Source organism: Ischnura elegans, chromosome 4 (genome assembly GCF_921293095.1).
Source record: "Ischnura elegans chromosome 4, ioIscEleg1.1, whole genome shotgun sequence".
NCBI lineage: Eukaryota > Metazoa > Arthropoda > Insecta > Odonata > Coenagrionidae > Ischnura > Ischnura elegans.
In genome coordinates, this window is record NC_060249.1 from 58159243 (window position 1) to 58183073 (window position 23831).

Consider the following 23831-nt stretch of genomic DNA (forward strand, 5'->3'; position numbering starts at 1 on the left):
GGATATTTAAACTTACTTTCAGTAATGAAGGCATCATTCCTGAAATACTTCAATCCCAAGGTTTGTTAGGTAGGTGAGTGTGAGATCACCACAGACTCCTGAAGTACGAACTCATGATAGGGAGGCCAATTACTTTCCAAAGCCACTTCGCTACCATAGGATTCCTATTGAGAGAGCCTTTAAGTTTCTCCTTGGATATGAATTTTTAGCGGCTAAATGACAAAGACTCAACCCGCTAAATAATCATGTACCCCGTGTTAAGGTTGATCATTACTGACAGCTTTTATCCAGGTGTAAGAGAAAATTTATATGAGTGATGTGCAACTCGAGGGCTTTTCCACCATATAATATATTGAACAAATGAGTGATTTACTACAATGGCTGTGCTGAAAGCTCATTAGTTTCTTAGAAACTGAGATGTAGATAGTTTATCAATATTAGGAGAATTCCTAACAGTCAAAAATGCGACTCTTCCATAGAGCTCGTTGTCAAAGTCAAAAATATGCATGACAAAAATGTGATTCCTTTAGGTCCTGCATGCATCAAAAGCCTCTTTATTAATGAAAATGGTATTTTTTAATCATAAAAAGTAAATTAGCTTTATTCGCCATTTGAAATGACCCACATCGTACTGATAAACTGCTTTAAGGGAAATGAGACGGCAAAAAATAAGGAAATTGCGGGGCATTGTGATTAGACGGACGTGGCTGACGCAATATGAGGCGATAGCGGAGAATGTTTTGGCCGTATAACTTGAGGCATTTAAATGAAAACTTTTGGCGCATGCAGTAATTTTTGCTGTCCGCAGTGCATGAAATAAATTAGAATAGAAACTATTATTCCTCCTCTCATTCGTTTTCGCTTATTTCAATTCACACGAAGCAACTTTCGCTGCGCCACAGCAAATGCACCAGATTGTGCTCTAAAATTCCACCTATGCAGTGGCAGATTTAGGTTTCGACAAAGGGAGGAGACAAACTGTGGGTATTTGGATTACCTCACCCCCTCCCAGCCGAGGGAGGATCCGTGGGGCACCGCAGAAATTTTGATTTCCTAGACTCAAAAACGGCCATTTAATGCCAATTCTATGACAAAAAAAGACAGAATTTGAAAATATTGCACTGCTTATAAAGATTTATGGTAGTCATTGTGGTACTATATTGAATTACCATTGATATTGATAATTTAATAATACACACTAGATACATATCGAGGCTGCCGCGCCCCTGTTGCAAGAAAGTGTGATTATTTACCCGATTTGGGAAGTATTCCGAATATAACCTATAATGATGGGAGGAGCGCTTAGTGTGGTGGTACATTTTTGGAGGGTGTACATTTTGAGGCGTTCACTCGGGGAGGAGGAACTCTTCGGGAGTAGTTAGTTTGGGGGGATATATGTACTTCGTATTTCTCAAACAAACAGGGACGGGGAACGGGGTTAAATCTCAAGACTTCTCCCGCTTGAGACGGCCTTAAATAGCGTAAGTTTCAAGCAATTGATACGAGAGGAAATGTGGAGACAAAACACGACTGGTCGAGCGGCGGTAATGCGCTTCTTAACGGACATGAGACGGCAAAGAATGAGGAAATTACTGGGCCTTAGGATGAAAAAGTTGTGGTTGACGCGACCTGATAAGAAGTGACCTAGAGATAATATGTGCGAAGACACGGGAAGCGAAGAGGTGCGACATTTGAGATTGAAGGGGCCGCTGAATTAAGTTACACTGAATTGTTATACCAACTTTTGACTCTTGATTTTTGATCAATGGATCGTGCTTCCCGGCATATATTTCAAATTCTCTTTAGACCTATCAACCTAATAGGAATATGTTGTATTTACTTGTCAGTGGCTTAGGATGTAACTAAGTCTATCATCACCTATCCAAACATCATTCTGGTTGAATTACTGTGCGAAAAATGCCGAAAAAATAACAGTGGGTACGTTCTGTTAACTTGTGTCCGCCATCGTAGCCATATATAATTATGCATTGATTGACATATGGTTTAATTGTACTAAAAAGTGCCCTATTTAGTGCCAGAAAACATGTGTAATCCTTCTGGTTGGGTTATGAATACCGAGAAAAAGAGATCTCCTCTGTTGCTGGTCTGTTCGCTAAGAATTTGAATGCAGGGAATGAATATCTATAAAACGGGCAAAAGTTATGGTTGACGCGATGAGACGATAGCGTAGAGCGTACGGTAATGATGGAAAAATGCCATTCGAAGTAGATTTTTCATGCAATCCATTTTTAATCGAAATGCGAAGCTCGACCGGCAGAAAAAATCGTAAATTGAACCAAAAGATCTATTGATCGAAAAGAAATCGACTGCACTATAAAAAGGTATGTAAAACATAAATAATACATGTCTATTATTCATTCAAAAAGCACTTGTAATACACATTTGAGTAGTTGAAAAAATCTACTTAGAATATATGCTTGAATCATTATTGGTAAACATTTACAAATTCACGCACATTTAATTTTTTGGATCACCTGCCGAAGTCGAGCTTTTTATTTCGATCAAAAATGGATAACCGCCTGGAACCATTCGCTTTCATTCGGCTTCACTAAATTTCTCATGAAAGATCAACTGAATGAGATGGTTTCTTGATGGTCGAGGGCGTGTCTTTCCAATTTCAACGGCCTCAGAGGAAAGTCTTTCTCAAGGGACATATGACGTTATCATATGCTGGTAGTGACGCCGCTGAGATCAAGCGAAATGGCCAGGATCGAAGTTAAAAAATCGAGTTTGGATCGAAACTCGAGCATCATGATTAAAATACTACTTTCGATTTAAATCGAAATCGAATTCTCCATCACTAGTGTAAGGGATGCCAGGATGGTCGCGACGTAGGGAACTCTCCCCTTTATTCACTTCCGAATTGAGTTATCACCGAAGGCGCCGCACCGTCCCGTCGGTTTAGGGTCCTCTCAATTCCATGGGCGTGGAGAATCCGCGGTATGCGGCTCAATCATCCACGGCCACCCACACGCGCGCTCGGTATGAGCCTTGAGGCACGCTCGGATAGACCCCTCTAACCTTATTTTAATTTTATGTCCCTCGCCTCGTCTTCATCACCGCGTGGAGCGCAGCGCTCTCTCTCTCTCTCTTTGCCTCTCTCTCTCTTGCCGGCCGATCAATACGGACCCGAAGGGATGCGGGATGAGGCACAAGTGCGGGCGTCAGCCCACAGAGTGCGCAGTTGCAATTATTAGGAGAGGCAGGAACAGGAATCGAATCGTATCGACGGCTGACTTGATTAGATCGAAACTTGAAGCTTGTACGTGGTGGAAGGGGTTCATATTATCAATGAAAGATACTTTGCTACTTCCACAATATATATTTAAAAAGTTCCGACCGGTTTCGGCTGTTACGCTATTGTCAAGTACAGAAAAAAATTATGTACTTGATAATGGCATAACAGCCGAAACCGGTCGGATTAAATAAAATATGTTGTGGAAGTGACAAAGTGTCTTTTATTGATAATAGGCTGACTTGATGTAAAAACAAACTTTAACTGAATGCTTCACTCAATCTATCGTGGTTGCCTTGTGTCATTTTTTGCGACCAAGTACTCGATTTAAAATTAGTTTATCAAATTGAACTTTTAGGATATGTTGAGTGGAGCTTTTTCGACTTTATTTCTGTGTCTCAACTATTATGATTTTACATATGAGAAGCTGCGGAAGTAAAAATTTTAAAAGTTAGATACATCCTAATGATGTCACGGTATTATGTTAAGTATACAGAAAATTCAGAGATGAATGCATAACTTTAAAAGAGCCATACGTCACGGAAGTATTTAGTATTTTTTCATCACCACTTACTCATTTAAAGGTTCCGTTGTCATCTCGAAAATTACAGGATATAGAGATTAGACATTTTCCAACGTTTACCTATATCTCATATCTTAACATTTTTACATCTGGGACAGTTCTGAGGCATTTCTTTTTTTTTCAAATATAAGGTACAATTAAATGTTGAAAGTCTACTGTTTACGAGTTGAAGGTCTAGAGATTTTTTTCGAACAGAGTTAGTTATGTGGTGCGAATTTTTCACACACATTTTATATGTTTATAGGACTAGGAACTATTGAACTAGGAATTGCAATCTACGCAGAAACCCTTCCTGTTGAGCTTTCGAGAGTTCTTTTTTCATTTATTGTAACTCCCTTGAAAACTTATAAAATTCCGGAGAAATACGTACAGAATGTAAATTTTTAAATACGCACATGTGCTGTACCGTGATAATTGTAAGTCCCTCGTTTAACTAGCTTAATTTATTTCGATTGCTTTCATTGTACTTGGATACCGCAAAGCATCTGCTTTTGCTTTCGATTCCATCAACAAGTTGCTCACCGTATTTTGAGTGATAAAATCTTCCGAAAACATATGCTAGCAATATCACATTCTCAGAGCAAAATTGGTTAGAGAGTTAACTTTGAAAAGATTTCCTAAGAGTGTAAACAAGAACGTGATAAGTTGAAAGCATCGATAGTAAACTCGAGGAAATTAAACAGGATAAACATCGATCCTTCAGTATCGATGTATATTCCTGTCGAAAATGGTCGGTTATTGCTCGTGCCATATTTACGTTACGATCGGGGTAGGGGTAATATGGGAGAGCAATAACATCGATAAATATTATCGATCGATATAATTATCTTGACGAGCGATGTCTAGTGGAGAGGGTCTCTCGATGTTTACGTCGGAGAGGGCGGAGGGGAAGTGCGGTGGGGGGTATGACGCGTCTGGGTGGGGGAGGAGGAGAGGGGCGTGGGAGATGAGTAGCAAGAAAGGTCGTCCTCACATTTGTTGTGACTCGCAGCCGGGCGCGAGCCGGGGCACATAGCCCATCAGGCGCGGGAGTTACACCACTTCTTGTGCGGTTCTGGGTGACAAGAGAATACTAACTGGATTCAAGTGTGTAAGGAAAGCCCTGTCCCGGAATTGAAGGGAGGGAGGCGGACAGTATCAACAGGTAGGCGACTTCCATTCATTTATTCACCACCTCTCCCATTGAGCTTGCACACCGGGTTTCGTCTAGAGTATCTGGCTTCTCAATCAAAGAGGCCGAGTTTCCGTTAAAACCCTAGTAAATATGTTACAAGGTTGCGATTGATTTATCAATGATTTCACATTAACTATCACGTATATTACCGTTCCACTTATGCTGTCATGTAAAGACATACAGCCGCGCATCGTTCAAATTTATTTTTTACGTAAATATTTAGGTCATTGTATAATTTCTCTTGCTAGTAGTAGTTAGTGCCAACTAAAGCACCATATCTCACGAAAATTTCCATTTGCGGATTGCCTCGAATATCATTATCGCCAAACATATGGTCTCGCTTATTATTAGCATAGGAACGCAGTTTTGCACGAAATGAGATAAATATCGCTTTTAAATGTTATCGATGGAGGTTTTATGTTGAAGGGACTAAATATATATTTGTGACCTGTTTTTTTATAGAAATGGCGAACAATGATTCTTTCACTGCCGGTAATTCTCCTTTCAGTGATGTGTTAATTGTAAATAAGTAAAAAAGGGTTTTCTCTCGATTACGCTAATTTTTATACGGCTTAATTCTTATTCATATTTTTAATATTTTGCAAGGATGACCGAAATAAAGCCAAATGTTCGCAAATGCACATTCACGATTTCTTTAATTACGAAGGCTCAATATTGGCCAACTTTATTTACATTGGTTAGAAAAGGAATTTTTTCATTAATATCTTTTCCTAAAATTGCATGCATAACTTGATATCATTTGAAACTAATTTGAAGAGTAGAAAATAGTAGCCATGCCAAATAATTAATTTTTTCGGAAAATTTTGATGCATTCCTTTATCAATATGTTGCCTCGTAATGGGCTTAAGCGGACAAACATTATCGTTCCATTTCTCACCACGAAACTGACGGAACCTACATGCTTGTAGATTAGTGTGATAAAAGTTTTTGGCATCGTAATATTTGTTGAATGAATTCTAATGCCATCTATTGACGACAGTAACGTGTGTCGATATCTGAAAGATACTCAAATTTCACGATCAGCTTTTAAAAAAAGTTGCCGCTTAACAATTATTCCTCTCCTCTTTCTGTCTTGATTTTCAGGTAAGTTTTCGATATCCCTTCGTCAGCAGTTTCACATTCTAAATACGAGAAAGACACCTAGATCACCCATATAAATAACTCAAATGACACATCCAAGAGCATTTTTCCAATTCTGTCTGTAAACCTCGCAAACTATTCTTTTTGTGAGAGGTCATACCACTCACGCTGTACTGGCCTTTTATTCGTGGCTTATTACTTTCATCAAAATTACGCTATTGTCTTGAATGTTTTGATAGTATTCTGATTCTGATTCTGTATTGATTGAATTTTTATCTCCAATTTCAATTTTTTTCTCATTATTCACTCACAAGTAAAATGTTTGTGTTTGAAATGCAGGAAAATGCTCACAAGGGTCTACTTTATAATATTGTGTTAAGTTTATATGCTATTAAAATTTTAATGTAATAGCGTAATATTTAAACAAGTAATGCGTAAGGGAAAAGGAAAACACCCGACCGTTTGAGTGGAAGTCGCCAGTACTTGTAGTGTTACGTGAATGCTTACTTCCCTCTTGCACATCGATACACCTTGATGAATTGTCTGATAATTTTCCTGTTAATGAAAAATAAAAGTTTCTGGCTACGTTCCTTCTGTGTCTCGTCATCAACAGGTGACCCTACCAGCTATATAAGTGGAGTTTACGAAGGCCAAGAAACCCTAAGAGTTAGCATTCCTAGCGATCTTAGCGTTTAGTATCAAAATATTTATTTTCAACGGGATGTTTGTAGGGCCTATTCATCCACTTAGAGATGCGCTAGAGTTACGATAAATTCAATAGCAATTAATGAAAATTTTCAGCTCAATACTATTTATATTCATAGGCGGATCTAGGGGGAGGGCACGGGGGCACGTGCCCCCCCCCCCAGACCCTAAAAAATATGCAAGATTTGTAATACGGTCGTATTATCATTGCGTTCGTTTTGTATTACGAGGTATCCGTGTGCCACCCCAGAACAAAATCTTGGAATCGGCATTGCTTGTGCCCCCCCCAGAAAGAAATCCTGGATCCGCCCCTGTTTATATTTATCTAGTATTCTTATATTTAACAATACTACGCAGGAAAATATCTATAATATATTTTTTTAAGTGAAGATGACAAAACAAACTGAAACCAGGGTCATGACTAAAACGTGAAATGACAGTGAAATTAACGTAGTTAATGAAATTTTTCCCGCATTATTACCGTAAGATTTGTCTTATAGACAGTACAATAATATTCTCAGTATTTCCAGGCACCTGTTATCTTATTAGATGAACTGCAAAATGCCTCTATCCTGCTCGCGACAGTAATAATGTATTCTGCCCTCATTGGTAAATTTTACGAAATTTATTTTGGCTGGTTTTAACGTTTCAATTTATGTAAAATATCCAAGAAAATTATTAGCCATGATTTGATAAAACAATCGAAACTTGCTGACAGCTTAATAGACGTATATTCAATGGTGTATTACGCCGCCGTTGGAACACTGGCGGCCTTACCGCTGGAGATGACGGGTGAAGTGCCCGTCTCATTGTTCTCCGTGGAGATGACATCGTGCTTTCGTCATCAATTACCCGTTGTCACTCGTGTATTAGTAATATGCGGAAGTCACTCGTACTGAAATTTAATTGGATGAAGCACTATTAACCCAGTATTTCATTTCATTTAGCTTATAAGTTGGTGTGTGGAAAAGACAAGGTATGCAATTACGAATTATGAATGCCGATAACGCAAACGAATGGTAGTGACTCAAGGGTTTGTGTGATTGAAGGTTTTTGGAGACTAAGCAAAAACTTCGCACTTCATTCGCCCTAATTACCCTAATTTGGTCGGATATGTTTTACATCTTACTATTATTTAAGCTTACCGCTTTTTCATTTCCGATGAAAGGAAGGGAGGGAGTTGAAGTATTAAGAAAATAAGGTGTTGTTATGGCGTTTAAAATATCATTTATTTTAAATAATAATATTCCACGGTACATTACGTCCATTTAAACACAACGGTGTCATTTGTGAAGCATATTTCAGATGTACCGTGAGACATCATTTATGCATGAATACAAGATGCCGATTGTGTATCCATATTGACGCGTAAGAGTTTAGCAAAATTATCCTAATCAATATTGTGACACAGGTAACATACTGACCCCGATGAATGTTAGTATTTGTTTTCTTTTAATCAACATTGCCTCACATTTAAACCCATTTCTTCTCGTAAAAAAGTGCCAGAAATTAGTTTTTCTTCATTCGTCAAAAGCTGATAATTTAGATGGGAGAAACTCTTTCATCGATTGGTTGCTATTGCAACTATCGGTATATAATTTAATAGATTTGTTTAGGAATATATGGTAAAGAATAGGTCCTTAATGAGTCTTTTTTTCGTGGTAACCCTAACAACACATGAACATCCAACGGATGTCCGACGGATATCCAAGGCGGACGTTACGGATGGGCCACGGATATCCATATGTCCCAAAATCCGATATCCATAGGATATCCCCTTCCGGATGTTAATGTCATTTTTTTGCATATTGATGCAAGAATATACACCAAAAAGATTCCTTCACATGATAGACAAACTTAACAAGGTGGAAGGATTCTTCATTAAAAAGTTTCGCGGGTGCTGGTGGGTGTAAAAATGTTTTTAATCACCAAGATGGAAAAACTTAAACGTTCCATGGCACCACCGGGTGCTTTCCATTCACCGACACACGTCAACACAAGTCGACTTGCGTCACGGTTTTCGTGTTCCATTCTCTGAGTGTCGGCGACTGTTGTGACACAAGTCAACAAACGGTAACGCACGGAAATTGGAGAGTTATAAACAGTTACCGCGAGTCGACACTAGTCGACACGTGAGTCGCATGAATAGAAAGCACCCACCATAGAGAAACTGGTGGGAATAGTAACCATTGACGTATGAATGTTTTAACTAGTGGAATCAACTAAGCAAAAAATTTATTAACATAAATACGGAATAAAAATGCCCGGATGTGCGTCGATTGCTACTCAAGGAAAGATGTAAAATGAATATAATGCACTAAAATAGCATGTAAGTGCGGCGATATAATTTTTTTATGAATTCAATTATCATCTCAAATTTTGTGTGAAATGGTAAATTATTCTATTGTAACGGTTTTAAAGTTATAATATGATGGTGGGTCTCCTGCCGAAATAAATTCCTCTACTTATCCTTTGTGGTGGTAGGGGACTATGCATGACGTTAGTGGTATATTTTCAATCGATCAATGAGTGTGACTAATGTATTTCTACATTTGAGAATAATAAATATCACTGGTCAGAGGATTATTATGAATTTTATTGAAGAATTTTATTTGTCAGTACATCATACTGAAAGCTTTTACTATAATTGGTGGAGGAGATTCAATATTTGCGAGAGAGGACACTTTTTTTTACAATCGTTTTTGTCTGGTCCAGAGAAAAGAGTTAACGATTGTTAAGTTAAAGAAAACAGCCGTCAATATTCCGTTTATGACAGTTAGAGGGTAGAATATTCAACTAGGTGAGCGTGGTTATGGCCCTAAAAACACCTTGCACTCAGTGGCGTCGCCAGAAATTTTGTCCGGGCAGGTCCAAAACCAGGGGGAAATTTTTTTAAAACAAGGTACTAAGTAGAGGGTTTTATACTAATTTTAACACCTCTTATATAAGAAAAAAAGCTTCATTTGTTAAAGATATATTTTGTAAATTCGTGCTTTTTCAATATTTTGTTTTCTTTTATGAACGAAAATGATTGTTTTTGATGATGATTTGGGGGGGTCTCTTGGCTACGCCAATGCTAGCATTACCCTACCGGCACTTATACAGAATGGGTTTAGGATTTTTTAAATTTCTATTAGGTATTTATGTTAATAAATTTTTTGCTTAGTTGATAAAAATTGTTATTGGAGTTGGTATATTTATTGCTTAGTTTATATACGAGATTTTTTAAATTAATTTATTACTTTTCGTGATTGTATTAGTATATTTTGCTCCTTTAATAGTCAGCTCACCAGTAGTCATTAACTGCGTATTTCATAGCTCCCGCCGTCTTCTTGTGGTTGGTAGATCGAACCAGAGATCGAACGCACATTCTAAAGAAAGGGAAAAATATTTATTCGATATAGAAGTTATTTTTAAAACTAATTTATTTTAAGAGTTATTAGAATGTCATTTATGTACTCATGATGGTAAATTACATGAACATACATATGTATGTTCATGGTAAATTATATGAGAATGAATGATGGATCGATAGAATCCACAGTCTATCGATTCCTTCATTTGGTTCGAGAGGTCGATCAGGGAAAATGGTGGATCCAGTTTGAATTTCTCGTGAGCTTCCTATTTAAGGTCAGTTTATCAGATTTTCCATCATCGAATCATCAAGATGCAATGTTATATTTAATATGAAATACTCCGCATATCTTGGAGTAGCCTTTCCAATTTCAAAGACATTATCATGTGCCATGTGTTTCGTGTTGGTAAACATTTGTCTGCTTCCCCTACTGCAGCTTATCTGTCGTTGGTACGTGATACCGCGCATCAAGAGTTTTCTGCTTTGAAGGCTTTGACTATTGACTTATTTTAATCCATGCTTTGGGAGGTGATTAATGAATAGTTTTCTCCTAACTGGCCGATTTTATTAATATTTTTGGTTTCAGTTAATAAGGATAGTCACTGAGAAACTTGTGTCGTAGTTTCTTTTATCACTCTTGATGCGGCTGTCTATGAATGATCGTTACTGCCACCTTGGCACAGCTTTGTCAAGTATTCGAGTTGCTTTCATCATTTTCAACCTTATGTCTACGAGTGGATAATTGAGATTTAGTCTGTACCTTCATCGAAATTACATGAGTTCTTGACAACATTCCAATCCTATTTTGTATGGTCGTCTTTGCAAACTCGCATTTTATGATGTTGTCAACATCCATTGATACAATTAAAAAGTCCCACCTAATTGTTTACGTGTCAAGTTTAACTTGTCAGTGTCGTAGGCTGTCTATAAAAATTAATCTCGTCAATTAAAAGTATTCCTATTATTAGAATAGTAAGCTAATAAGGATTGTCAATTGCTAAATGTGATTATATGTATTCAAATTTCACCGTGTTACTCTAGATTACACCTGTGAGGTTGTTTTTGGGCTATAGAGTGAGTGATATTTATTTTCATTGTGAGATTTTGGAAGTTGCGAGGTATCTCTCGTTATTTCAAGGAAATAATCTCAGTAATGAGAGTTGTGGGAAAATTTTCCTTTGCAGTAGTTAACTAAGAATGGTCGTTACTAGTGTCAAATCATATATGAAAGGATTCATTTCGAGGCTGTAGTTAGCGTAGGCTGAAATTGATTGGAAAGGCCTTAGACTATGGAGAGCCGGGCTTAGTTATGAACCCTCACATTTATCAATTTATGCTGTTGCTTGTGACGTTGCATAAACCCTTCAAGTCTGTTTATATTTGTTTGTCCGTGGAAGGGACCGCTGACTTTGCATTTTCGGAGTATTTTTAAGTCTTTAGAGAATTTGCAACTAATCCTCCTGTCAATAAAATCTCGTTTGTTGTCAATGCCATGAAAATTTTTATTTTAATTGGGAAGTGTTTGCCCTCTTTTTTCAAAAGATCACGTGACTATAGACAATGAAAGAAACATTTCTCTGATTTGTCCGATTTTATTAGGATAAAAGATTAGGTTAAATTTTGAGTTTTGTAGCTGCTCTTTTAGTCTAATCTGCAGCCCTTGCCTTCAATGTACATACAGGTTACATTGTAATTCATATTTTTATCTGTTTTCACCTGTCTGCCAACATTTCTCTCATTCTTCGGAGCATGCTAGCTCTTATAAGAGAAGTCATGTTTATGCAAGTGATTGGAGGTGAATTCGGCTTAGCATATAATATGTAGTTAAAACAGCCTTTTGATGCATTCAATGCTGAAAGGTATTTGGAATTGTGCCATAACTATTTTATCACATAATGCTGTGTATAACTGCAGTAAGAATTTTTTGAGTAATGTATGGGTTATATTTTAATGTTACCAAAAATTTTACTCCTGCAAATATTATGATTACTTCATCTTCTTTGTACCTCATCATGTTTGTTATTGAACAGTATTCTCATTTTTCATATTATTTTCTGTTTAGACAACATGTGTTGATTATATGCTGTGTTAGAGGATGCGCAGTCATGTACTGAGTTCTGTATTTGCTTTAACCCAATATAGGAAGCGCTGGGAAACTGATGTATCCCGCCATGGATCAAGATGTCAATCAAAATCTGGAAGGCTTCAATGTAACCCTGTTTTTGACTGAGACTGTTGGTATCACTGCTGTGCTTCTCATGGCGATATGGATATCTGTATATCGAGGAGGTTATGCCTGGACATCCAGTCCAGATTTAGAATTCAACTGGCATCCTCTCCTCATGACCATTGGAATGATATTTATGTATGGAAATGGTAAGTTAACAGCTGCATGCTAATTATTATTTCTTTCTTGGGGAATCGCTTTTCAGATCATTGACTGTCATTGTTTTTAGCAGATATTCTCCGTGATGCCATCCCTGTCTTTTTTCTGTTGCTTATTATTGGCTCATGGCACATAGATATATCATTGCTGACTGTATTTACTGTTATCATTTGTAATGTAATGTATAACATTATTTTTTCTCCATAAGTTCACAAATTTAATATACACGCAGATTGCCAACACAATTTACAAGTACTTCCTGCTAAACTGGGGAGAGACTACACGTTCACCCGAACACCACCATTTTCAATACAATACTCTCATATTCTTTGTACCGCTTTGTCAACAAGAATTGTTGTCCATTATTGTTTGAATCCATTGTTTTTCTCCCATCATCACGGAGAGATTCTTACAAATGTTTGTAAGATGTGCTATTTTTCTCCTATTAGGATTAATCACTCTTTACCTGCATGTTAATGTATGCATGTTAACCCACAGAGCCAATTCATTTCAAATGAGTATAGCTATGAATTTTACTGTGTTTTTAAGTACTGCAGTCTTAATGACAACTCTGGTCAAATCCATTCCTAAACAAAAGGACCCAGTCTCCCATGGCGTCAGAAATCTACTGGGATTAAGTTGCTCGGTGGCTGGTCAATGTGATTAAATGAAATAGTGAGCAGGGGAACTTCCATTGCCGGTCACATTGACTGAGTGAGAGTTCAGCATGTTATAGTACTGAGAAATCATATTCGTGGGAATAAATCAGGAGAAAATTTAGTCACTCATCATCAGCTCTTTGAAGATACATCAGTTGAAATATTTCCATAATTTATCCTTTCATGTTATTTCTGCTTTTACACAAAAAAGCCTTTTAACAGTATTTATTCAAATGTAGTTGATTAAAATGTAACACACTACACCAGTATGATGTTGCATGTAACACCACATGCAATGTTGTTTTGGGGGGTGTTCATTACTTTCCACAGTGCACGCAATAGGTGCTTATGTGTGATAGTATGTCTAAGTTCTGGTTAGCATAGACTAGTGGCTTTCAGGTATTTTAAAAATTATTTTTAAACTTTGTTGTTTTAAGCTGGTAAAATAAAAAATTTCATCGGAGAGCCATCTCAACCCATTTATGCCTAGTGTTCCACTTTTGGAACACCTGACGCGACTTTCTAATTTAATGACTACGACTCATTACACACCGATATGTTATGGTTTTTCTTTCTCTACCTCTTTATAAAGGTATATTGCACTACGGGGCGCAAAGAATTAGTCAGTTTTGCCAACCCATTGCAGCCAGTGTGTTGAGAAATATCAGTCTTTTTTTTTCAAGGAAGTTTTTCTGAGACCATATCAAATGTTATACTAATAACTATTTACCATTACGCCCGAATGTTGTAAATTTTTCCCTGCGTGCTCAGTAATAGTTAACCTATTGTGCTTAAAGAAGATAATTTTTAAACAATGTATTTTGTTTTAGTTATAAGCGTTTATTTAACAGTGTTCCATTTTTGGAACACTAGGCAAATCCACTACTATTATGCATGCATTCTGGCGCTCTGAAATATTCGCTTTAATTTTGAATCAAATAAGCAATTAGATTTGGAACAATTAATAATCTTCCCGGTTCATTGCTGCGCGCTACGTTTATCTCATTCATGGTTCTTATGATGAGAACTTTGACCATGCTGACCTTTAGCTGCTACCGGATGGTGATACTACTGAAAATTACGGTGTATCAGCTTCTGATTCGCCTCAGCCTCTTCTTGCTCAAAGAAAAAGGTAACCAAAGTTCTGCACAACAGGCATGCAGTTAGGACTAAAGTTCAGTGGGGGGTTTTGGTGCAACTAATTCTGGGGGGTATGGAATACGGGAGGTTTGGGTGACCTCCCCGAGAAAGTTTTTATGATAAATGGTTCAAAATTGTGAGTTTTACGGCTTTTGAGGGTTATTTTATTAATCCTTGCACTATAGTACAAATAATATTTATCCAATTAAGTAAAATGGATTGAATTTAAAAAATTTTCTAAGCTCTGGGGGAGTTTTATCCCCCAAAATCCCCCCCTCGCTGCACCAATGGTGCGAAAATAGAAGAAAGCCGATCTGACTGCCCATCCAGTAGGAGGTAGAGTTTTAGAAGAAAAAAATCAAGAAAACGAAACCCCCTTAGGAATATTTAGAACTCTTTCTGGGTATTGAAGTGATTGATATGATTGTCAAATATTCCAATTTATATGCTGCAAGTAAGGGCGTAAACCTTGAACTAACTGTCGGTGAGTTTCATTTTTTGGGAATAATTTTCCTGAGTGGGTATAAATTCTGGTGTGGTTGAATCTCTGTTCCGAGACGGCATATGTTTTGGCAGTAAAGACCAAATTCGCATAATTCTCTAGTTAGCGGTGCAATGAGACGTGATTGATTTGAAACAATATTTAACCCGGCAGTGGTCGCGTGGGGTGTCCCAGACACCCCAGCCTTATATAAGCGCCATTTTTTCTTGCAATTGTGACTGCAATGATCTCTAACCTCGTCTAGCTGATTTTTTAAGCTTTTTGAGGATAAATGTGAAAGATTATTATAAAATCAATTCAAGTTTTTAAGAAAAGTTACTTTTGTCAAAGCTCTGCAGAGTGGGGTGCGCCAGACACCCCACGCGACCGTTCTCGTTACGGTTTACCGCTTAGTATTTATAGTCGCCTTGAATGTTTTTCATCCATTCTCATCAGATATTATAGCTACTTTTTCTGAAACTGGCCATGAATGTTGTCTTTTTACGTTTACATAAATAAATATTTATGTATTGGTATATTTTTTGCCTCAATTTATGTAAAGAAATAGAAAGTAATTTCTAATAATGTTACAGTGATTTTTCTCGAAGTGAGCCACGAAAAATCGATCATGTGATACTTACAGCACGTTCATTCAGTACACTATGGATTCATGCAGTCTTTCTGAAAAAAGGAAAAAGCTAATATATTTTGACTTTTGATTGAAAATTAGGAGGAGGAATTATTTGTTTCTGACGTCAACTGTTGTAGAAAATGCGATTTTTTAGAAGTGATTTTTTTAAGACTTCGTTCAATTACGTTAGTGCTGTAGTTATTCAAAAAAATCATTATTTACATGTTCCTGTGAATTTACCATTGAAGGTTGGCCCTATAACACTTACATTCATCGTTTTCAATTCATACTACATGTCAGCTACCTCTAGAGTAAAAGAAAGAGTCTTTGTCTTTTGAATGAATCTTTGAGGGAAGAAGATTGATTCTGATGAAAAATAAGATGGGTGTCGTATAGCTGCGCATGACACTTACACTGAACAACAGTGCAGAGATGATGAACTTTTGTAAAAGGGAAGGGAGCTTACGTACGTCGGGAAGTATGGAGTTGCAACGTGCAATACGCAGGGATCAAGACCAAACGTAAGAACATAAAATTGTAGCAGTGTTACTGAGAGGAGTGGACATATTAGCAAAAAAAATTTGATTCAGAACACGAATGGTTTGTTTTCGTATGATGTTCATTGATAGAATGGCAGAGAAAATTGTAAATTGCACTAATATTCAGGTAGAGAAAGTCACTGAAAATTATTCTCGTAAAAGAGATATTGAAACAGACAGGAAAAACTAAACATTCCTGAATAGTATTTTACTGCTAATCAGGGTAAATAAAACTGAGTAACTGAATGATTTATTGTTTTGGAACCACGATGGATTAGGAGTGGAAATATGTTATTCCTCCATGAGCCATAACATATTTCTCTTTTCCCCTTTATCTTTTCGTTTCGGAAACGTGACTGCTAGAGTAGAGAAAATGAAAAGCGGTAAATTAGCACTAAGTAGAGATGTATTTGAGATATTTGCTCGCAAATCACGGCAACATTTTAGAAATGGGCCATGAGAAAAAGCTGATGAGCAATTGATTCCTTCTCAAAGAAGATGTTCATATAGGCAATATTTACCTTCCAACTCCGCAAAAAGTAGCATCAAAATTTTTGCATTGGCAAATTTGATTGTATTTGAAGATGTACCTACTCAGGATGGCAACCAGAGTGTCCAGTTTTTGTAGATAACAGTCCAAAAGAGGAGTTAAAGCGAATGTTTTCTTTTGTAAACAGAAACGGGAGGAATATAATTTGAACTACTGGTTCAATAATATTCCGCAAGCAGATGAAATTCCAAGCAATAATTTGACGGTTGCGGGAACAGTGCGCAAAAAATAAAAGAGATTTAGCACTGAATGTCGTATATGTAAGAGAAAGAAGAAAATAGCAGCTTATTTAGGTTTAGGAAGAAAAAAGCACTAGTTTCCTGCGTCGTAAAATGGTCAAAGAATGTAATTCTTTCGCCAACAATTCTCAGCTATTTCTATCAATGAATCCAAGACGAACAAATAGTAAAAGAATACCGGAAATATTGACCTTTTATAACTGCACTGAAGGAGGTCTAGCCACATTAAACAAAATAGGCAGCACCTATCATACGAACAAGAACATCGGGAGAGGGTCCATGGCCATTTTCTTTCATTTGCCAAACACTGCTGATATCAGTGCATTTGTTATACCTAGGTATTCCAATTCATAAAAGGAATTGCAAAAAAGTTTTCTTCGTGAGATAACTTGATCGTTAACTTTTCCATACAGTAAAATTAGATCGATATTGAACACGATCTCTAGAGACTCGAAAAAATAGGGGAGTATGCGTAAAATGAGCCTGAGAAAAGGATGAGGAGAAATAAAGAAAAAAGTAGTAAGATGTGTGTTTTTTCCAACAGATATAAAAACAAAAATATACTGTGAACTGTGTTAGAAACTAATGCGTGGTACACATTTCCTGAAAATTTTGAAGTGATTAGAAGCAAATAAATAGTTTACATGATTTATTTTCTATATTCTTTAGATTCAATAAAACTTTTCAATAGCACGAAAGTGAACTTCTGTTGAGGACTACATATTTGTTAGTTTACCTTTCCAATGCTGTATATAATTTGTAAAAGGAGTATTTCAATAGTTATAAGTGACCGTAATATCATCGTAAATTTTTCCTCAAGAATACATTTTGGGAAATCGATGCAATATCGATAAGTAGATTAATTTAGTACATTTATTAGTATTTACGTAAGGCAAATAGAGGTCAAAGCTGAAAATATGATGAGATACAGTGATAGATGTTTATAAAATTATATGCCACGTATTTATAACTCAATATTTCAACTGTGCTCTTTGGCTGAAACAAAAAAATGGCAATTTTTTTCCGGAGGAACTGGGACTGCCTACTGGAAAATAGGGTATTCAAAAACATTTTCTTAAAAAAATAAAAGTTGAATTTATGGTTTGAAATATATAGTGTATCCATTTCTAAATAAACAAAGGATGCGTAGCGATGTGAAATTTTTAAATAATATATACTGTTCGACAGAAATTGAAGAAAATCTTTTGGGGTGTCAAAGACACCCCACGCGACCATTTATGTTCGGAAAATGGGCGCGACTACCGCCGGGTTAAAAGTTTGCATGTTGCTGACAATTCTACCTTGAACTTCATGGACAAGTTTTCCAAGCTGGGACCTCTCATTGAGCAACTGAATGACAGATGTATGAAATTTGTACCAAATGAAATATACTTCAGCTTTGATTAGGCCATGATTCCCTATTTTGGTCGTCACGGGTGCAAACAGTTAATTCGGGGTAAGCCTATTCGGTTTGGGTATATATTCTGGTGTGGTTCAATGCCTCTAGGCTACATTTGTTGGTTTCAGCCTTATCAAAGAGAAAACCCGAACACTCAATAGCAATAATATGGTGTAGGCGCTTCAGTTGTTTTGCAATTTACTGAGGCACTCACAACGCAGCATCCTGATAAATACCATTTTGTGTTCGACTACTTTTTCAAAAGCATTGCACTCCTTGATAAACTTCATTCAATGGGACACCAAGCAACAGGCACAGTGTGAAAATACTGCATTGACAAACCTCCTTTACTATCTGTTGCTACCCTAAAGAAAAAAGATAGGGTCACATTTGATTACCAAATTGATGGAAAGGACAATATTATTTGTAGATGGAAGGATAACAGTGTTGTGACTGTTGCATCTTGTTGTGCCGGTGTCAAACCTTTGCAACAGTCGTCAGTCGTTATTCTCAAAAGCAGAAAAAAGATAAAAGTTAATCAGCCAAATTAAAGCATGGTCTATAATCAGTATATGGGAGGAGTGGACCGAGCTGATGAAAATATTGACAAGTTACAAGCATCAATCCATGGAAAGAAATGATACTCAAACCTTCCGTTATTCTGCTTTAAGCTGGCTTTACACAATGCTTGGCAATTGCATAAAATAAACGATGTGAAGCCAATGGATCTTTTTGAATTCCGTTGCCGTGTGGTCTGTCACTATATAGAGACATATGGTAATACTGCTGAGCCTGGTGGGAAAGGGAGACCATCTATGAATTGTAAACTTGACTCACATCATGACGGCATGAATCATACGATTGTAAAGCAAGGAAAGCAAACTCGTTGTGTCCAATGTCACAAAAAGAACACTTTTTTATATAAAAAATGCAATTTATAATTGCATGTGAAGTGTTAACCTGGATATCACTCTTAATAGTTAGTTAATAACTGTCTGAAACTAATGTTTTGCCAGTTACCATTGAGTTCCTTATAGTAGTGGATTTGCCTAGTGTTCCATTTTTGGAACACCTCGTAATTAATAATTGGCAAGGGATACATTGTTTTTTCTTTCGGATGCTGTTTTCATACGTATTTTTATCTACAATATGTAACAATCAGACTAAAATTCACATTTTCCAAACCTTCGGCATAAATGGGTTAAAGATAACCATCCTTTCAATTTTTCCAGAAATTATGGGGGTAAGTGGCCACCCTCTCCCCATTAATCTGCTAATGCTAGGAAGGGAACCTGTGTTTTGTGCCATAAAATCATGCAATCGTTAGCTAAAAGTAAATTGCAAAAGGGTTGCCATGATCACAATTTATGATATAGAAATAATTATTGTCATCATAATTTATTTGCAGGTATTCTAGTCTACAGAGTATTCAGGGGCAGAAGGAAGAGAAAGCTGAAGATTGGACATGCTTTCATTCATCTGATGGTTTTTGTCCTTGCAGTAATAGCTCTTCAAGCTGTGTTTGACTCTCACAATCTTAAAGTTCCTCCTACTCCTAATTTATACAGCTTGCACAGTTGGATTGGCCTCATTGCTGTCATCCTTTTTTCTTGCCAAGTGAGTACATACTATATTTTCTTTTCTTGTTGTGTGTTATGGTCCCATCAATCAATTTGCTTCCAATGTGTCAACATGGCATTTTTTCCTTGTAAATATGGTTTTCATTATGACATAGATTCTACACAATTTGTCTCATACTTTTTTAGAAATATGCTCAATTTATTACGCTTTTCAAATGTCTTTGTGACTGGCATGGCACATAGCTAGTGGTTTCAGGACTTCTCAATGTTTCATTCAGTTTCCCAAAGTTTATGAATACAGTCATCTGGGAAAAGCATTAATGAATAATTTTTATGAAAACTTGTGTTATCATCTCAATTATATTCCTAATTTTGGTGGCTGGTACCAGTGGGCAGGGCTGAACATTGCATAGAAATATCGGAAAGTAACATAATATTTTAGTATATTGGGAATTGGATATTAAATTTTGGCCATTAGCAATATGAGGTTATCCAATTAAACCATGATATGTGTATCACTCGTCAACAAAAATTAAAATATCACGCCCTCTAAAACATGTATCTCAATAAAATATGATGTATCATCTGATAAACACCACTATGTATCTTCCAATCAATATCTAATGTCATATATTTTGGGAATATTTTATTGGGAGGTGATATTTTTATTCTGTGGTTTATCTTGATATTTTATCGTGAAAGCTTTACTATTCTCATTAAGGCAATAGGTATCTTTCTGATATTATTTCCTAAATCATCTGTTTTCTTGTTTATTACAGTGGGTCTCAGGTTTGGTATCTTTTTTGTATCCTGGCCTCCATGTATCCCTAAGAGCCTCTTATCTACCTGTTCATACCTTTTTTGGAATCGGTGGATTTCTGAGTTCTGTCACTGCTGCACTATTGGGACTTCTGGAGAAAGCACACTTTAGCGTGTAAGTAGTGGAAATTATTGAAACATTCTTGATTATGGGTAAAAGCCCTTGATTAATCTATCTCTTATCATTATTGGCGGTCGCAAAATTTCGTACACAATGGGTTCCTGAAAACATGCACGAAAGCTGATGTACGAAAGTCAAACCATCGAGTTCCATACTAATTAGGGATTACGTTCCAAAAGAGCAAAATACACATACAAAAACCTTATCTTTTCTGAGATTTTATTTTAATTAACTAAGGTTAAAAAATAAATTAATCAATTTCCTCACATTACACAATGTCTTTCGAAAATATGCAGAAAATGTAAATAAAAGTTGATTAAAAAAATTCCGTTGCGGGTACCAACTGAAACTTCCTCTCAGTGTTTAAGTTGATATTCCACTTATAATTGCCATTTTAAATAAAAACACCAATCAAGAAGCATAGCAAAATGTAATTGTTGAACCCTCACTCTTGATACCATTAAATTTTTACACCAAAATTCCTGGATGGGTGACATCTCGTCACAGCATATATCAGGATCACATATATGTTTTTCACATGTTATTCAAAAAAGACATAAAACATTCGTAATTCATATGATATTTTGTGCAATATTGTTGTATAACTAATAACTTCAGGCTTTACTTTGTGAAACCTCTCCATATTGGAATAAGTTTTATTTCCTTACTTCCAATATTGTTGTAGTTCATGAATTAAACAGCACTCAAACAGAAAAACACTATTAGAAAGAAGCACTTATATTTATTAATTTTATTGGAAGCTGTGTGATCTGCATCATCTAGTCAACTTTGTTGAAAAATCTCTCCAATAAAGGCTAAACTATAGCTTTCTTCTTCTCTTGATAAAGGGGCTTCTAGCAAGCAGTGTCTCGCTAAAAAAAATCACCTTGATTTAAGTCAACACTGCCCTTGATCGTTGAATTTGGCTAAGTTTAAGCAATTGTTATGATGCTGGGAATTGAAATTTCGAGGAGAATTTTCTTGAATAAATTATTAATGAACTAAATTTAACCTTTACCTTGTCAGCATGAGCCACAGTTTGGTCACAACAGATCTTCATTACTCACCAGTGCCCCATACATGTATTTTCCTTCTTGGCTGATTGACCAATGCTGAGTCCCTCAAGACCTTAAATTCATTTTATACATGCCAAAATAGTGGTAGATGATAATGTAAACACAATTTTCTCCTTCAAGGTTAGAATTTCAAGGTAATCAAGTACATTATTTTTTGCCCAGGTGGCAGTCAATAGGGTATGTTAAAAATTATAAGTCAATGTGAACATGTTTGGCCATACATACACTTCATAAATAATAGAAGTAAATAATTTAAAAAAAATGTTTATCTGGTAATAGTTGTTAAGGAGGCATAAAATTGTTTCATGGGCTTCAGTAGGGGTTGCTGACCCCTGTTTGGTGACATTTGTGCTTGTATTAAGCATTGTCTTCTGGGGATTTGGGACGTATTTGATGTTGATTATATGTTTATACATACCAATCTGGTATTTCTCATTCAAATTTCCTCCTCAGTTTGGTTGGCAAATTATGGGTCATGTTAGTGTTACATCTTCCCAGGATCATTGATTTTTCCTTGTTTACCTATTAGCATTCATCATTTGTTTAAATATACACATGCATACGAGGGCCGTTTTTTTTTCAACCATGGGTCATGATCAGAACACAAAATAATTGATTAAAAATTATTTTATAGCTAAATGTTGAGCACACTTGTGGTGTCCTTTCGGCATAATTGCCTCGGCGACCGAGGAATTGTTCGTGCCTGTGGTCAAGCTTTACTATACCTTCTTCATGGAATGTTGCCGCCATTGACTTCCAATGAATTATGCCTTTGTCCTGAAGCTCATCACTCGTTTGAAATGCTTGCCATCTAGCCACATGTTCATTTCAGGGTAAAGATGGAAGTCACTAGGCACTAGGCCAACATTGCACGGCGGGTGATTGTAAATGTCCCATTGAAATTGCTCAAGAAGCAGTTGGGCTGCATCAGCCCTGAGAAAATGGGCGTTGTCATGGATCAGAACACTTCCAGAAGTCAGCGTGTCTCTTCTTTTGTTTTGAATGGGAATGGACATAATTTTTTTTACTGTGTTTCACACTCTAGCCGCATTGCATTAAAGAAAAATTCTCTTTTATTGGCTTAAAGATCAAGGCATGTGAATGCTGAAGCCATTCAGCGAGTTTTCTGTCTGTCTCTACGCTGTGCATGCTTGGTGGGAGAATCAATTGAGGCAGTGTAGTTAATGAGATTGCTACTAATCTTAAACTAACAACTTACGGTCAGAAATTACTTGAGCGTGTGGTGCGGAGGACGAGCAGTTGCCATACCTCTGCAGTACCCACCTGTCGCTTTGTATGGTGTTTTTGCTGAGCTATTGGAGGTTAAAAAAACCTCCCTCATATTTTGTATTTTGCTCAGAGGTGTTTCCTCTGCCTCCCTTACGTAAATTGAACTACTAGGTAAAACAACATAATAATGTCTAAAATTATTCTGCTGACAATGATATTAGCCCTTTTTGCTACATGTTATTGCATAGTTTAACTCTGGGCTCAGTATAAGATTTTTCTTACACGCAATTTGTTCTTACTTTGCTTCACCCTCAAATTCTGTCTCTCAAATTGAAATTTCCCTGTTATGCAATGATGTAAATTGCAAAAATCCTGTCGATTTAAGTTATCCGTCACCATAACTATGGTGTCATAAAACTATTGTTTTGGGAGAAAATTATAGATATAGCGTTAATGCATAATTTCTAATTAGCTAAGTACGATGAAGCTTCTAATTCATTGCATTTCATGCATTAAGTTTGGTGGTACATATGCGATAATACCCCACTATGGAAATATATATTTAAGTAAACATTAACCCTTTCGAGACCGCAGAGTTTTCGTCTTAGCTTGACTGCTGTACCGAGCCCCAAGAGATTCTTCTTTCTCGTGGTACGGAGCATTTTTGGAGGGCATTCGTTAAGAAGGGTCTCGCTGAACCTTTTTCGACCCCTCCACGGTGGGACTCCGCATTATCTCCGACTCCGAGAGTAGTTGTGCTCCCTCCTTTCCGGGTTTACGACCATACCTGCGGCATTGGTTCGCGGT

At 36.7% G+C, this 23831-nt stretch overlaps 1 protein-coding gene across 5 annotated transcripts in view; it reads left to right on the forward strand.

The window, feature by feature from the left end:
- LOC124157553 (transmembrane ascorbate-dependent reductase CYB561) overlaps positions 1-23831 on the forward strand; it is a 38422-nt gene that overhangs the window by 8971 nt on the left and 5620 nt on the right. Inside the window, exons 1-4 of one of the 5 annotated variants that reach the window (XM_046532380.1) lie at positions 4819-4983; positions 12317-12550; positions 19607-19815; positions 20558-20712. In XM_046532380.1, the coding sequence (XP_046388336.1) occupies positions 12334-12550; positions 19607-19815; positions 20558-20712 (581 nt within the window). In that variant the 5' untranslated portion in view covers positions 4819-4983; positions 12317-12333. The other 4 variants (XM_046532378.1, XM_046532381.1, XM_046532382.1 and 1 more) reach the window with 4 other exon arrangements.